The 17,016-nt window shown below is 47.2% G+C and overlaps 1 protein-coding gene across 1 annotated transcript in view; it reads left to right on the top strand.

Annotated features, from left to right (window-relative positions):
• The window catches only part of SLC6A5 (solute carrier family 6 member 5), a 49,727-nt gene extending 37,923 nt beyond the window's left edge, over positions 1–11,804 (top strand). Inside the window, exons 13-15 of the mRNA XM_046637810.1 lie at positions 5,004–5,104; positions 9,264–9,431; positions 11,649–11,804. Coding sequence (XP_046493766.1) covers positions 5,004–5,104; positions 9,264–9,431; positions 11,649–11,804 — 425 coding nt within the window. The remainder of the gene's footprint in view (positions 1–5,003; positions 5,105–9,263; positions 9,432–11,648) is intronic.
• Positions 11,805–17,016: the final 5,212 nt, after the last annotated feature.

Raw genomic sequence — 17,016 nt, 5'->3', positions numbered from 1 at the left:
GATGAACTTGACATTGGATGTGGGTGTGAACCTCTGATTTGGACCTGGAAGGGATTTTAAGAAGTGAGTCTTAGAAGAAATATTTGAAATAAGCTGACATAATTGTTAGCGATGAAAGGAAAAGCCTCACCAATACGTAATTTACACTCCAGAGGACAGTGTGTTCTTTAGCAAGATGATGAGGTCCGAAACTAACACAAGGTTAGTTTTAGGCAGTTGAACCCTGAAGAAGGAAAATGAACCTGACTGATGTAATGCGCTCCTGTCCTGGCTGCAGATTTAAAAAAATAAGCAAGTGAATGGCAGAGCTTTGTGTTTTCTTCTTGGTTCTAGTAATCTCTAGACTCTAGATGCTAGAGGATGTCATTCAAACATTTGAAATACAGTAGGTGTAATTTTCAAGTTTTATCTTTATATTGAAATGGCTGATGCAAGTTCTCACGTCAACGTTCCTCAAAGGCCAGGATCCGGGTTTGAGGGAGTCAGGTTGAGAGCGGAGCTCCCTGGGCTTGGGGTAGGAGCACTGCCTTCAGCAGACTTTTACCTAGATGGTCCCTTTGAGAAAGTGAGCTGCGTTTTCCTGGGAGCCCACACAGGCGTCTTCGGGCTGGGGGGACCATGTGATTGAACTGCCACCACAAAGACCTCCTGACTGCCATCTGCTGGGCTCTATGCTGTGCGTTTCACCCCAAAGCACGATATATGCCATTGTCTTGCTCTCTTTTCCACTTTCATCAGTTACTTGTTTCCCATCCCACCCGCAGACTGTCTTGCTCCACATCCTCGAGGAATGTTAGAGTCACACCAGGCAGTGGCTTTTACGTGATGGAGTATGTCATTCTTCAGCTCTTGTTGCCCATCCTGCGGGCTGAACTTGTCCGAGTTTAGTGCAAAAGAAAACAAACAAACAAAATCCTCCCAGAACTCCATTTTGTTCCCCATGATCCCCCTCCCTGACCTCCATTTCTGTCTTCTTGGCCGAACTGTCGCTGTCCCCCTCTCCTTCAGGGTGTGAGGTCCCCAGCTCCCTTTGCTGGGGCTCAGTAGATGGTAGGAATGAGAGGCGTCAGTCTATCACTAACTCACACAGGTAACTGAGTGATGAAGAGATACTGAGGCAGTGCTTATGCCTGTGTGCTCCTGGGAAAGTGGGGAGGGCGGGGTAGTTCCCTACGTTCCTGCGACTCGCCCCCTAGCTACCAGGAAGAGCAAACCCACTTAACACATTGAGAAGAAGGTCAGTACTAAGCCAGGCATCCTTGTCTGGGAGCACTTTTGCCGCCCAGCGATAAAGGAAGGTCTGAGTAGCCAGGAAAACCTCGAGAAGGTGGCATCTCAGAGATAAAACACTTAGTCAGGGGTAGGTTGAGTTAATTGCTAACCAAGGTGGGGAAAATCTGAGCCAACACGTATGTTTTGGCTCTGAGAGATGGGGCCTTCCCATGAACTGTAAAAGAATAATCTGAGGTACACCCAGGACTGGAGACATAATTTGTAGGACCTAGTGTGGGATGAAAATGTGGAGCCCCTTGTTAAAAAATTATGGCAAATTTCAAGATGGTGACAGGAGAGCGTTAATCCAGGTGCTGCGCCCTTCTGCGCATGGGGCCCCGTGAGTGCACAGCTTGAGTGCCAGGAGGCTGGCCCTCGTCACACAGCCGAGAGAGCAGCCCCTGGAAGACCAATGCCAGACCGAGGGCAAGGGCGTGGTTTATGAAGACACATGCCCCAAAGCTGCAGAAGTGAAAGGGCTTGGTTGGTTGAAGCAGGTCCTTGGCTTCCCCGTTCAGGATTGGTTGCTTATATGGAGCTTGTTGTAGGCAGATTTCTGAGTCCAAGATCTGTTAGTTGAGTCCAGAAAAGAAGCCACAAGTTCACTCTTTTTTTCCCCTGCTGTTCTTGTGCGAATTCAGTGAGAAGCAGTTGCTCAGATCCCTTTTGGAGCCTGACTATCTTACCTTCCAGGCTCACGGCCATGAGGTAGGCAGGTCTCCATGCACATGCTGCAGGCTCCATGAACGATTCCTTTATCAAGACTTAGGCCTTGAAGACAGGAGGGCTTTGGGTCAGCGGAAGGGACAGAGTAGGCAGAGGAAGCCTTATCAACAAAGGCCTAAGAGGAAGGAGTCCACTGACTCAGTGAGGGATGCAGGTGGAGTGAGTCAGGGCGTGAGACGGCTGTGGCTGGACAGGAGTTGGAGCGGGCCAAGGATGGAGCGACTGGAGAGCCTGACTCAGGAATGAGCAGGAGGTAGAAGGGTGTCCTGCTGGTGCCCCTGGGCTGCATCTACAGGACCAGCCTGTGAGTTGGCAGAACTGGCAGAGAACTCATGGGACCTGGAGCCTTGTTGGAGGCAGAGGCCAGGTGTCCAGAGAGGCCTAGAGAGGGAGATGAGTTTCCAGGGACCGAGCTGGCTCTGGAACCCAAGCCTTCTCCCTCTGAGTCCTGGGACCGCTCCACTGCATCAAACTGCCCCTGGTTGAGCGCTCATCATCCGCCCCTTCCTCCAGCTCTGACTCCACCTCCTTGTCCCCTCCCGGGAAGCTTGAGCACTTCACCACCACTCCCCTCCTCCCATAAGAGGCTATCTGTAGGTCTTCCTCGGGTCTAACCTTGAACCCTATCACATCAGTTTCACCAGTCAAGCTGCACACCATCGTCTCTTGGGGATGGTTTAGTGGAGAGGAATAATCGGGCAACAGGATTGATACTGATAGCAGAAACTTCCAGAATCTTTTTTGAAGCACTGCTTTCAGTGTCATGTGTGTGTTTGAGGGCCTCAGCTTTGACTTTTGTTCTTTTAGTTCTCTCCCCTCACTTATGCCCAGGGTGTCTAGTGTCCAGACGCCACTCATTTGAAGGTATTTGATGACACTAAAGGAAATACACAGTTAAACAAATCCAAAGATGGTCAGGCCAACTAACTCAAGACATGCAGTTCTTGCTGGTGGACACAGGAAGCAACCTGGAGCCTCCTTGCATAATGGCTTGACCTCCTGGAAAGGCCCTAAGAGCTCATTTGGCCCATTCTCCCCAGTAAAGCTGCAAAGGCTCAGGAGGGGTCATGTCCTCCCTCAGGCCACACAGTGCATTAGAGGCAGAATAGGGTTCAGCTCGCGGGTCCTCACTCCTGGTCCAGCGCTCTTCCCACTGCACGTTTGTGGTTGACCCCGACCAGGGGTACCTTAAAGTTGAGCAGCAGGCTCAGCTGCAACCTGAGCGATGTGAGAGAGAGTTGAGAAAAGCTGCCTCTGGCGGGCTCCTGACACCGTTCCCAGCACAGGATGCTCTCGAGCAAACCCGAGGCTTGGCTGTCCTGCTTGACGGCAGTTGTCAGCGGGGCCTCCTGAGGGCTGGCTGACCTTCTGGGTATGGACTTGGCATGGAGTAGAAGCACATGCCGGGAGCTGAAGGCCATGAGAGGTCTCAGGGTCCATCGTTTTGGCAGTTATGGCTAGATGGACTTTTTGGGGTAAACTTTAAAATTGAAGTATAACATCCATACCAGAAAGAGCACCTCTGTTGAGTGTGCAGCTCAGATTTTCACCCCGTGTAACTGGCGCCCAGATCAAGATGCAACATTATTGGGGCCATTTTTTTAAGGGGCTAAGATGAACTCTTCTGTTCCCTGAAGACCCCCGTCTCTGCTTTCTACCCCAGCAAGAGATTGTCTTCTTGCCTCACACCATCCTTCCCCACGCCCTCGTAGTGGAGAGCAGGTGTGGAGGGAACAGGACCAGGAAGGATCAGTCTGGGCTGAGGTGGGGGCAGGGAGGGGGCACTGGTCAGGTGAAGGCAGCAAGGACAGCCGGTACAGAGGGAGGTGATGGCCAAGGGTCAGGCATGGAAGTGAAGGCTGGAAGGGGAGCCTCAAGGGACCAAATTCCACTGCTCCTCATGGGGCTGAGGGTGGAGGACCCAGAAATCCCAGGGGGCTGTGAGAGCCTGGGAGCTGGAGGAGCAAGTGGCCACAGTCTCTGGGAAGGTGCCTGAGGATGTGCAGGGGATGCTTCTCGATGGGAGGAGGCCGAGGGCAAGTGAGGGCTTTCCCTGAAGATGACCTCTGTCTGGCCCCTTGACCTGCAGGTCCCTACTCTTCACATAAATGACCCAGAGGATGAAGGGATGAGATTTACATTGACACTGCTGGGCCCCTGGTCAGAACTGCTGACTCTGAAGGAGCTTGATCTTGGGTCCCTTTCAGGTCCCTTCAGCACAGTGATGCTGCTGTTCTGGGAAAGCCATGCTTCTGATGAGCTCAGGAAACAATGCAAGAAACTGCCCATTCGAATACATTCCTCAGTGGCTTTTCCTTTCTGGAGTGGTTTAAAACCTTCCCAAACCAAGAGTGTAGGGGATGGGGGTTAGTGGGGCTGTGAGAATAACTCTTCTCTGCTCGTGACTCTAGTGAAGTGCCAGTGGCCAAGAAGACAGCAATCCTTTGGGTTCCAACAAAGTGGGCGATGAGCACTTGGACTTTCCCATTGGTTTTTGCCTGCTGTTGTCATCTCACACAGAGCAAAGATCAACTGACTCCTGGAAGAGTGTCCTTGGGAGGGCAAGGGACAAAAAGACCAGTGGAGAGTGACTCTTGCCCTAAATCTCAGGGCTTTCCTAAGACCCTGTGCTTAACGACCATGGTCTTAATTGGTTTTGCCCGACGTGTTGCTAAGCACATAAGGCCAAGGGAGAAAACAGCCACAAAGGTGAATATGCCGGGCTGTGGCCGTGCTCAGAGCCCTGGCTGGTCTGGATGCCACTGTGGGATGACATGTTTTAACCTCACTGCAGAGAGTATTTCATATCTATTTAAATGTTCAATTTGCACCAATCTCCTAGTCATTTGTCTGATGGTTTCCTGCATACTAAGGGTTGTGTTGACACCAGGCTGGGCCCGTCCCTGGCTCATGGCACTTGAGTGAGGGGCTCTATCGCTGTCCCCTGCCCCCACCCCACCCCTGCCACTGCGCCTCATGCTCCATCTCCGTTTGTCTGTTTGCAGGCTTGCAAAGATTCTGTGAAGATATAGAGATGATGATTGGATTCCAGCCAAACATTTTCTGGAAAGTCTGCTGGGCGTTCGTAACCCCCACCATCCTGACCGTAAGCCTTGCATGCTTCACTGTGCGGATGGTGCCTTGCGTGTGTGTGGTGCTCTCTGTTTGATCAAAGCGTGTGCCTACATGTGAGCCCCGGAAGCCGGTGGGATGGGTATTATTCATGTCTTGCAGATGAGAAAACTGAGGTTCAGAGAGGTGAAGCGACTGTCCTACAGGTGCCTGGCTGGGACTCATGCACAGGTCCTGACAGACTGCTTCCCTGAGACCAGTCCCCTCGCGGTCTGAGAGCAGATAACGCTCACATTTCCCCACGTACTGTGTACGGTCCAGCTCCATTCGAAGTGCTTTCTGGGCCTCACCTCATCTCTCCCCCGCAGCAGCTCTGTGGGGCCGGCATTACATCCTCCTGCCTAGCATTTCACACCTAATACTTAACAGCGCCCGGCCCGGATGGAAAGGCCGTCTGGCTCCAGACCTCGTCTCTAACCACTGCCCCATATGGCCTCTCCACAACACATAGAGAAGTTAGACTTTTATTGTTCGTTTTTATTGCTTTTGAGGACTATCTTGTCATCCTCAAGTGTGAGGATGACATTTGAGATCATCTGACATTCATTTTCTTAAAGATCAGGGCCCTTCTTGTATCAGTAAATCTGCATCGGGACTCACCTGCTCATGCTGTCGCCTCTGTGGTGCCTTAGGCTGTGTCTTTGCCTCATCCACCTTGCAAACACAGTAATTGACCGAGACCTTGCCGTCCAGCCTGGCTCTGTGCCATGTGGTGTCATCTCGGTAAGGCTGCCGGTGGCCGGCTGTAGTTCCCACTTGGCCCAGTAGGTGGCACTAGAAACCAGATTAAGACCCTCGTTTTCTACACTGTACCGGCTTCTTTAAAGGAAAACAAGCAGGATGGAAGTAAGACTGTAAAGAAAAGAAAATATAGATTTTCCTTTTTTTTTTTTTTTACTGTCACCAAGTGAGTTTTAATTAAAACACCTCGTTTTCTTTCTGAAAAGACAGAAGTTTAGAGAGAGAGCAGTCAGGGTTTATCTCCCTTTTCACTGGCACGGACATAATCCTGAGGCCCACATCTGTACTCACATTTTAGAGGCTGTAATTTGTTTCTTAAGTTCCCCCAGGTTTGGGGCATGAGAGTTGAAAAGGATTAAGATAGATTTTTCAGTCTCTTGATTTCAGGACTGAAATGCGTGTGAAGAACTCGGATTCACCCAATTGGTGGGAAGAAAACTTGAGACTTTCTTGCCTCTGCTGTTCCCCATCTCTGCTGTTCCCGATTCTGCTGTTCCCCATCTCTGCTGAGCTTCGCCAGGTCCCCAAGTTCCTACTACTAGGGTGAAATCCCAGTTCGAGTCTGTTCCAGATTCTGTGTTTCCCTTCCGCCCTATCTTGGAAGAGATTAAGCTTCCGAGGATTCTATTCTATTATGCATAAGTGCATCACGTGATCATAATGAGCTCTTCTCCTCGTGGGGTCTATTCTAGGCAGGTGGTCTGTGAGCTCGTCTCTAGAGCTTCTGCCCGCTCTGCTTGCCGGGGGACTGTCCCCGCTTCACTGCCACGTGCGCCGCGGCTTGGAGAGGCCAGGGAGCTCGCCTGCGGCCACAGAGCCTGCAGGCAATGGAGCTAAGAACTGAGTCCAGGGCAGTCTAGGCTTTGAGTCTGCATTCTAATAAATTTCTAAACCCCAGTGCTTTCCCTTCCAAGTGGAGTTTGGCCAATTTTGGATTACTATAATCCTAATCTTCCATGTGAGCAGCGTGTCAGGGGAAAGGAATTCGAGGGACTGGCTGTGTTTTTTGAGAAAGTGCCTCAACTATGCTGTGCCTTACTTAATTTCCATTATAAAACTCATGTCAGAAACTTGTGGAAAGGTCCCAGAAAATATCTTCAACCCGATTCCCCTTCTGTGCGTGGGAGCTAGGGACCAGTAGAGGTGGTCCCTTCCATCCTCATCGTCACTGATGAGTCTCTCTCCAGGGCCTTCTTCAGCTGCCATCAACAGAGGGTGAGGGTGGGCCTGGCTCAGTGGCTAAATTATCCTGTCTCGTGGCCAGGCTCCTGGGAGGGCAGAGGTTCATCAAAGCTGACCCGGCAGAAGGAAATGTATGGCAAGAACAAGTTGGCACAGAGAGGTCTGGTGCGATATTTGTGCAGCCGGAAACGGAGGACCAAGCCTGGCACTTCCTTTTTGCTGTTCGCCCTTCCGTAAAATGGCTATTTGTAGTGTGCAGGAATGAGCTAAGATTATGGGTTTAAATTACTTCGAAACCCATGAAATAAAATTGATCATTTTTATATGTGCCTCCATGGATTTATAGAGCTATAAATATTCTCTTTGCAATTATTGTGTACATAGTCAGATCACGTCACTGAATTATGCGCACACATAAGCAGACGTATTGCTATTTATATAGTAAATGAAATGGAGCAACTTACCATAATTACATTAGGCCATACTTCCAATAGACTGGTTAATAAAGCTTATAACTCTAGGGGCAAATGTTTGGAAAGGGGCCTCGGGGGTCGGCCCCGTGGCCGAGTGGTTAAGTTCTCACGCTATGCTGCAGCACCCAGCCCAGGGTTTCGCTGGTTCGGATCCTGGGCCAGGACATGGCACCACTCCTCAGGCCTTGCTGAGGCGGCATCCCACATGCTACAACTAGAAGGACCCACAACTAAAAATATACAACTATGTACTGGGGGGATTTGGGGAGAAAAAGCAGAAAAAAGAAAAAGATTGGCAACGGTCGTTAGCTCAGGTGCGAATCTTTAAAAAAAAAAGAAAATGGCCTTGAGTAGGTGACTTTCCACAGGAGCAGTTTTTTCAACAGTTGTCTTCAGGCTCCTGTTGCTTGGAATCGATACATTGAATTATTGTTGCATTGAAATAGTCACTTGCCCCAGCAGCCCGGGCTCTGCAGCGATAATGTAGATGCCTGACATTGGTGTAGTGTGTCACGTTTTTCCAAAACACTTCCATATGTTATCTTTCCTGACATAGGTCTCTCCAATCGTTTTGGGGCACTTATTTTATTGCTTAAGACAGACTGAGAAGGTGGGGAGGAGGGAAGGAGTTACGTGGGCACGTTATCCTAGGTCAGTGCTGCCATAGGCAGGGTGAGCACCGGGAAGAACCCGGGTTCTCAGGGCTGTGCCCCGGAAGGCTCGGCTAGGCCAGTTGGATGTTGTGCTCTGTCTTCTTCCAGGCCGCTCTCTTTGGCACCTGCGTTCCCATGCTTCTCTTCCTCTGCACTAATAACCACGTCTTCAAGGGATTCTCCCGCTGTTGCCAGCCAAATTGTGCAGCAGTAGGAGATAATGGGCCGAAAATACATCATGACCTCTCTTAAAATTGAGGGGGAACTGTTGAGTAAATACTGGACTATCGTTCCCAGGAAACTGGTGTTGTATACGCGGTGGGACATAGACGCGTTTTATAGAGAAGTCTGAGCTGTAAAGGTCCGTCGGCTAATGAGTGGCAGAGCTGAGATCAGCCGGCTGGTCTCGGGCTCTTGGCCCGCCGTTGGGTGACGAGGCCCGTTCACCTTGCGTCCGTTGGGCTGGGGCTGCGCATTCATTCTCTTTGTCCCACAGCTCATTACAGGACCAAGCTTCCGGCTCAGGCACTGCTTGGGGACCACTCCGGGTCTCACACAGTCAGCTTTAGACACAGCTCTTGGATGTGGGCCATGCCCCGTTCAAGGAGAAAGCAAAGTAAATCTGACTCATTTTTAAAAATTAAAATGCATAAACTTACTGGATTTTTTTCTTGTAACAAAAGCTTGATTATCCATTATACAAAGTAGAGATAACCCCTTAAAAACACTCACCTCCCCTTCTCCCCCCTCTACCCATCAGTCACCTTGGTGTGCACCCTTCAGACTTGTCTTCTCAGCCTGTCTGTGTGCATGTGCACGCGTATGCATGGCTCAGGTCCTGTGGGATGGCAAATGCAGGGTCAGCAGCTAAGTGTGTGTCATCCTCACCTCTTTGAAATTCAGTTTCTTCATTTGGAAAATGGATTAATGATACTTCCCTTTCAGGGTGGTCATGGGTGTCGAATGAGATGATAGATATGAAAGCCTCAGACTCATAGCAGGGCTTCAGTACCTGGCTGTTGAATGAATGGATGCTTCCCATCGCCACTCTGCTCTAACACATGTGTTTCTTTTTTTCTCCCAGTTTATCCTGTGCTTCAGCTTTTACCAATGGGAACCCATGACCTACGGCTCGTACCGCTACCCGAACTGGTCCATGGTGCTCGGCTGGCTGATGCTCGCCTGTTCCGTTATCTGGATCCCAATTATGTTTGTGATAAAAATGCATCTGGCCCCTGGCAGATTTATTGAGGTAATTCCACCAGCTCCTCCCCCTACCATCCTCTCCCAAGAGAGAATCTCTGAGAGCTCTGTGGGCTAAAAACCAAAAGATTCGTTAAACTTAGTCTAGAAGGAGACTTGGTGATTACAGTTGCTACGTTTCTGCTAACCTCATTTTTATTATGTCTTATTCCTCTAATGGAGGGGCTCAGCCAGTCCACAGGCTGAGCTGTTACTATGCTATTGCTCAGCGCAGTGACAGCTCCAGGGAATAAATGATGTGAATGTCTCCTGTCTCTTCCGCCTCTCCCCTCAGCCACACTTTAAATCCCAGTGTTTGGTTTTTAACCACACATCAGATTCCCCTTTTCCTGATGTTCTTCTCTGTCCAAGCCTCCTCAAGCCTGCAAACATCTATTACCATTACATTGAAAATCACTACCCCTTCCTGTTGCGCCTATTAGGCATGGCTGAAGGGTCCAAGCTGACGAAAATGTCGCCATCTCTGTAGAATGTAATGCAAGGTTCAAAGCATGTCTGCTAGGAGGTGGGACTTGTCCTTCCTTGTCAGTGAATCCCTTGCTAGATGCATATTCCATTGCTAATGCAAAAATATCCCCACCGTCTCTCCAGAGTGGATGGGGAGGGACTGCCTCTTGTTACGCCACCAGTGAAGCGTGGTCAGGCTCTGACGTGCTAGGAATAGATCAGCACCACCTTTGTCTTCAAGATCAAGAGAGCTGGCATTTTGGCCCAGACTGGTGCTCCTCAGGGTTTGGTCCAGGGACCAGCAGCACCAGCAGCGCCTGGGAGCTCTTTGGGAATGCAAATGATCAGGCTTCAGCATGACTCCACTGAACCAGAATCCTGGGGAAGGGGGCCCTGGCGTCCATAGTTTTAACAAGCTCCCAGGTGGTTCTGATGCACACTCGAGTTTGAGAGTCATTGGAGTAGAGCACGGTGATGGAACACCTGCCAATGGGGGGAAGTGGAGAACAGCTGGATGGGCTGTGCTCTTGGCCAGTCACATTGAGAAAAGGAGGAGAGCTCTCCACGGAGACTCCGGAGGGGAGGAGGAGGATAGGAACAAAGCAGGTGCGTAAATGCCCAATGCAAGCATCCACGTCACCTCTGTTTCCGTTGGACCAAAGATGGAGACAGAGTTGGCAAAGGGAGATGCAGGAGTCTTCCTTGTGAAGCTGAACTCCAGTTTCCGTCCTCAGGAAATTCTGTCCATTTTCCCCTTGAGGTAAATTACTGTGCCCCTTTACCCCCAGGGACGGCTCTCTCGTGCCCCAGATGAACCTCCCACAGCTGACCCAGAAACCTCTTTCCCTCTGCACAGAAGCTGGTGTAGCCACTGCTACTTTTGTCTTAGGCCAGAATTCTCTAAACTGATGAGTCGGCTCTATAAATAGATTACGGTTGATTTGGGACACCAGGGTTGCAAACTGATGATTAAGGGGAGATTAAACTAACAGATATAAGAAATGGCTTCACTTTACTAGGTAATAAACATATAATTGTTCCCTCTTATGTAGTCAGAAATATGTTTTCTTTCCTTTTTCTAAAAGATGTTCCAGTCCAATTATGTTTTCTGTAAAAAGTTCAGTGGAAGGATTAGAGACACTCCCATTATTTTTAGCTTGCCTGTGAGAACCCACACTTCTGAACCAAGTCAGAAGCATATATTTTTATCAACAGATAATTAAAATCTTTGCTTAGTCTTGGCAATGTATCTTTGGGGTTGGCTTTTCTTTTTTCCTGGCCAATTATATACTTTTTGGAAATATGCTAAACAAAATCCAATTATTGTGATGTAACAAACCACTGTTGAGGCTATAGAACAAATAGTAATCGAGCACACGTCCTTTGCAGACTGCGTTTGGCAGTGGAGAGAAGCTTGTAGATTCTCTACATTTGGAGGGAAAAAAATGTGTAATTAAAATTTGGGCCCTTTATCCTCTATTAATCTTATGCAAGGCAAGCCCTGAGCAATTGGAATATTGCTTGCAGGGTGACGTAAATAATTTAAGTGAACCAAACTAAGTCTCCTATTTACTGCGTCCCTCGCTAATTAATTCATGGGGCTGATCTTCCTGAAATGCTTCTCCTGGTGGGGCACCTCTTGGCTCAACGAGGAGTTCTGGTAAATGGGGTTGCACACAGTTTGGGGATGGGTGGGTGGCACCTAAGGGAGGAAGGTGCGTGACTTCTGTGACCCTGTGTGTGTTTGGCTTCTTTGCAGAGGCTGAAGTTGGTGTGCTCGCCGCAGCCAGACTGGGGCCCTTTCCTAGCGCAGCACCGTGGGGAGCGCTACAAGAACATGATCGACCCCTTGGGAACTTCCTCCCTGGGACTCAAATTGCCAGTGAAGGATTTGGAGCTTGGCACCCAGTGCTAGTCCGATGGCATGGGATGGCCCAGACTTGGTCCTCTTTTTCCTCTCTGCCTTCCCCTAATGTTTTCCCATTTTCTTCTTCTTTCTCCCCACATCTCGGTACATATCTGTGCATGAGAGTGGTTATGTAGAAAAGTAGGATGTAGTGTCGCATGCTGTAGTGAAGAGCTAGACAGACCACTTGACGCGCTGTTTGCCTGTGTCCATGGCCTCAGTTTCCGTAGGGTTGGTCCCCTGAGCACACACTTTACCCAGAAGGAGCGGATAGACTAGGCGAGTGCTTTGCGGTGAAGTCACAAGGAGGTATGCGAGATTTGGTCAACTGAGGAGCATCCACTGTGTGTTGTCGTTGGTGGTGCCAGTGAGGCAGATGGAGAAGGACAGAATTACAAGACTGTCCACTTGGATTCAGCAGTGTCGTAGAGCTGAGCTGAGCGGCGTGGAGGTTTCATTCAGATGCAGAAAGCTCAGGATGGGGAACATGTGGAGGGTCGGCAGTGGTCAGAAATGTTTTAGAGTAAGATGAGGCTGGTGGATTTGGACACCACCGAGGTGGTTAAGTTCACATTCCCATTCACAATTGGGGGTCTGTTTTCTCCATTTGGACCAACTGCCTCATGTGCGCCAAGGACTCAGCTACTTAACTCTGCACGCTGCGAATCCAGCGAAGAGGCGGTTCTCTTCCCTCGGTTGTCTTGTTTCTTTGAATAACCATATTTGTGAGTTTTTTTGGTCATTCCTCCACCTCTGCACAAGAAGCCATCATATAATTTGTGCCTAATTTTGTAAGTTCTAGAAGAGTTCCATTCTCCTTTCTCCTTGACATTTAGCGCCCTGCTTCATTGTCATGATCCACCTTTCTTCTCTTCTAAATGTCTTCCTATAAGCTGTGGGTCCCTCATCTTTCAACCTCTGGGAAAACAAGACTCACCCTGGTTCTGTCTATGTATTATATGTATAAGACACACACTCTTCAAAGACAGATAACTTCTCAATTTTTACTCTTAACTTTTTCATTCACAGTAAATGCCAACGTGGTCATAGAGAAATCAGAGAAGTGGAGAACTAAATAGAAAGCAACCATAATATTCACCATGCTGGTAGTACATTTTAGGTCACCGTATTTACAGAATGTTCTGGTGAATACAGCTTAGGTAAGGAGCAAGCGAGCCAATTAAGACTATAGCTCTTAAGACTACATTTAGCCAATTCAATTTCAAGAGTCCCCAATTCACAGCCCTCATAACAGCACTCTAATGAGAGCAATTCACGTATTTGCAGAGATTGGCGGAGCTGTAACCTTGATTATCTTCCTGTGTCCCGAACATGCATATATGAAATTTTTAAAATGTGGTGTGTTCATGTCATGTAGTGTGTACTCGTAGTAGTGTTTTCTGTCCTTATAAATATCTTGTGAATCACTGTAGAGATGGTGAGTTTAGACTAGTATATTGTTTTTTTTCCCTTACAGTAATAGTATCTAAACCTAGAATTGTTTTCTTTAGGGGAGACCGTTTCAGTCATTTTCTTATTTGTTTGTCTTCATATTACAGGGTCTCAGGCACAGTTTTCAGTTCAAATCTTGTATATTGACGTGACATTTTCATCCCGTTCAACAGCAATGAAACCCAACAACAGACCTTAATGTAACATTTTTTTTAAAAAAATGTCTTCATTTGTTAAAAGAAAAAAAGAGTTTCAACTCACTTTACTGAGCTCTCCCTTTTCTAGGGCAATCATCATTGTTATCTGCCAACACTGTCGTGAACTTCCAGTTTTCCAGAGCAGCCTGTGGGAACTTCCAGGAGAGGAAACAAAGATGGGTTTGAACTTTAGGTTTTCATCTCTAATCTGCCAGGCCTGTTTGCTCTTCCTCCTCCTTGTTCTCCTTTTCTGCCTGTCTCCCAAAGCTAGACCTTACTAGAATCCTGAGCTGCTTCTAGACTTAGCTTTAGGAAGCTGAGCTGTGGCCCCATGTGTCCCAGTGTTTCCCAAAGTGACCCATCTGCCATTAATACTGGTTTCCCCAAGAAAGCCATATTGATGAGAAGCCCTGTTGCTGTAGCCGATTTCATGTACTGGTACCAAAAATTAGCCTCTCCAATCGATAACTGGTGGAGTGGGAAGTGGAAGGGAGGAATAACTTAGGATCAGAAATTATCTGTAGCCTTTCCAACTTGAAGGCTGAAGAAAAGAGCTTAAATCAATTAGCATTCTCTCATGGGACCCATATGTTTATGTCAGGACCAATGGATTTTGGCTTTCCTCTCTCGTCTCTTGGCTAAAACTAGAGTCTGACGCCGGATGCCAACCCAATTTCTGCTAATTATTGTTGTTGTGATTAAAAGAAGAGGGGAGAAAACCCACGATACTGCCAGGTTTGTTTTGTACAAACTGAAAGTTAACTGAATTGTGAGAACAGGGACCTCCTCTCTAGCTAGTGTGCTTTGCAGTTGGGGACAGCTACGTTTGTATTAATTAGGATTTGTCCTACTTAAGACCCGGTAGCTGTTCCCTAAGCAGCTGGGGTGTTTTTCCTTTACTCTACAGTTTCCGTGTTTTATGTAAAATTTATTTAAAGGTGAAAGGTTCTGAACTGACCTGGAAACGGGTACCTTGTAAATGTCGTTTTGCCTGTTTCTGGAGCCGTGGTCAGCTCCGAGGCTTTCCCTGGCAGAGGTGGTCAGTGTCCAGCTGGCTCCAGTCATGGCGCACCTTCACTGCACCTCCGTAGACTTGGTGGGGATGCAGAGAGCTGAGATGCATATGACCAGATGGATGTTTCCATGCTATTAAAATGCACAGTCAATTGGAAGAAAAAAATTAGTGAATAAAAATAAAATGAACAGCATCGTCATAAACTGCCGCTTGAGAGTTCCCCTTCAAACCGAGGAAGAAACCGAGCTGCTGAGGAGAGACTTCCGTTGGTTCGCTGTATAGACGGTTGGGGTCTTTTCCACTTGCGAGATTATTTCCTAACACCGACAAATGCCAGAAACCCCTTCAGAGAAAAAAAAGCCATATATTAAAAGCAGTAACCCTGTAATATCCTTAATGGAAAAACAATGGATATTTCTTAACTATTGGTGTTGTGGCTTCTTATGCAAATATTTGTCTTGCATATTAGTGACTTTTAATCTCTTTAGGACTGTGTGTTTGTCCTGTACAAATGTGTCCAGTCTGGTCTTTTACTTTTTTTGGTTTATATTTACTTATTGCATGAAATCTGTGGTCAATGCAAAATCTCGATGACCTCAATGTCTTTGAAATTTCCAATATGTTTTTAATATGTAAAAAATGTCATCAACTTGTATTTCAGCGAGTGGCACTTTAAAAAGACATTTAACATGATGACCTTTAATTTAAATGACTAAGACTTGGGTTGTCTTCGTGCTAATGTTGCTTTGGGGTTGAGTTTTCTTTTAATTAAGTTCTCCTGCTATCTACACGTGCCTCAGTGCTCCCTGACAACCTTCACCTGGCAGCATGGTTTTCCCATGCCTAAAATTAAGATTTTTCTTTCCTCTTTGTTCTGTCGGCCATCGGTCATTGTCCTCTTCCCAGAGACTTGCACAATTGCTATTGCTTAGCGTATGCATGATGGCAAGATCATGCCGCTGCTGTCGCACCCTGACTTGAGTTTGTGACACGCTTCTTTGAGGCAGATGACTCACGTGGGGTGTGCTGTGGGGCAGGCTGGCTGCAGGGAAGAATGGCCAAGGCCGACACATGAGTGCTTCCTCTGTTTTACACTGGGTGTCACGCAGAAAAGACTTCCAGGCTGGGAGCCAAGTGTGGGTGATTTATTCTTGATACTAATTTCTCCACAAAGTGGCCCTAAGATTTGTAAAAGCGAGGTTTCCTATCTTTCCCAGATTTCGCTTCAACTGTACAGAAAGATAGTAATTTCGAACTGTAGTTTCTGCTTGGGTCACATCTGAGCAGCCTGCAGCCAAAGAGGGTTTTCAGAGCGGGCATTCATCGCCTCTGAGGGGCAAGCGATGGTTGGATTTGCCTGCCATGGAGTAAATACATCTTCAGGTAGCCATTTGCCTTATAGGTGTATTTTATTGTTAGGATGACACTTAGAAATCGACTAGAAACCGTTTTGTCTTTCATTTTTTGGCCTTTTTTTGCACTTTATTATGGACCTATCCCGGAATAGGTTTATTCTGAAATTGCGTACTTGGCTAATGTCCTACGTGCAGGCATCATATGTGGTACTGTTGCCTGTGAACAAAGATATGTTCCCTAGTCAGGTCCTTATATTTTTTCATTAACTTTACATGAAGAAAATATATTGTGTTACAAATGGTACATCATATATATATCTTATAGAGTACGTATTATATACTGTGCATTATTCATTTAAGGAGTCATTATTCTTGAGGCCCTACCTCAAATTTTGTATTTATGTGTACAAATGCAATTTATTGTATTATATATTTGCCTATTATATACCAATATAAATTAGAATTTATCCCAATAATGTATGAGTTCACAAAACCCTAAATAAATGTCAGTGTTTAAAACATGATGATTACGGTGTTGTGTCTATTACAAACCCATTACCCATGTTCTTTCTTTTTTAACAAATGGCCTTCAAATATCCCCAGGGTTGATGTATTTTATTGGGAGAAACCTGGAACAGCAATGGAAAACTGCCCTCCTGGGAAAATGAGAGATTGCGAGGCTGCAGAAACAAATATCAATTCAATTGTTATATTCTTCACCATCAAGAATACACTATTGTTTGCTGAATTATTAATTACCCCTCATAGGGAAGGAGAGACAGGGAGGGGGAGAATCCAAGTGCATCTGAACAGAGGGACTGGGCGAGTTAAATCCTTGGGTGTGTTTTAACAATCCTTTTGTCAGTCGTCTTCGACTTTATTTCAATTCAGCAACTATTTACATAGCTCCTGCATTGAGTTAGACCCCAGGCAAAACTCAATAAAATATAAAGCAATCCCAGATCTTAAGGAACTCAGAACCTAGGAGAAAGACTACCCATATTCAAGAAACATACGAAGAAATCAATAAATGCCATTCATCCTCTTTTCAATGGGCAGGGTCTCCAGGTGTCCTGCCCGGAGATGGGCTGAGCTGCGGTGGCAGCCTGGGCTTTTTCGTCTGATCATGTCAACCCAGAAGATTGACTCTGTCCTCCTCAAATGAACTAACACTGTCGCTCTCTCCTCCATCTTCAGCTTCT

This window comes from Equus quagga, chromosome 14 (assembly GCF_021613505.1).
Source record: "Equus quagga isolate Etosha38 chromosome 14, UCLA_HA_Equagga_1.0, whole genome shotgun sequence".
Taxonomy (NCBI): domain Eukaryota; kingdom Metazoa; phylum Chordata; class Mammalia; order Perissodactyla; family Equidae; genus Equus; species Equus quagga.
This window is presented reverse-complemented; position numbering and strand designations above follow the sequence as displayed.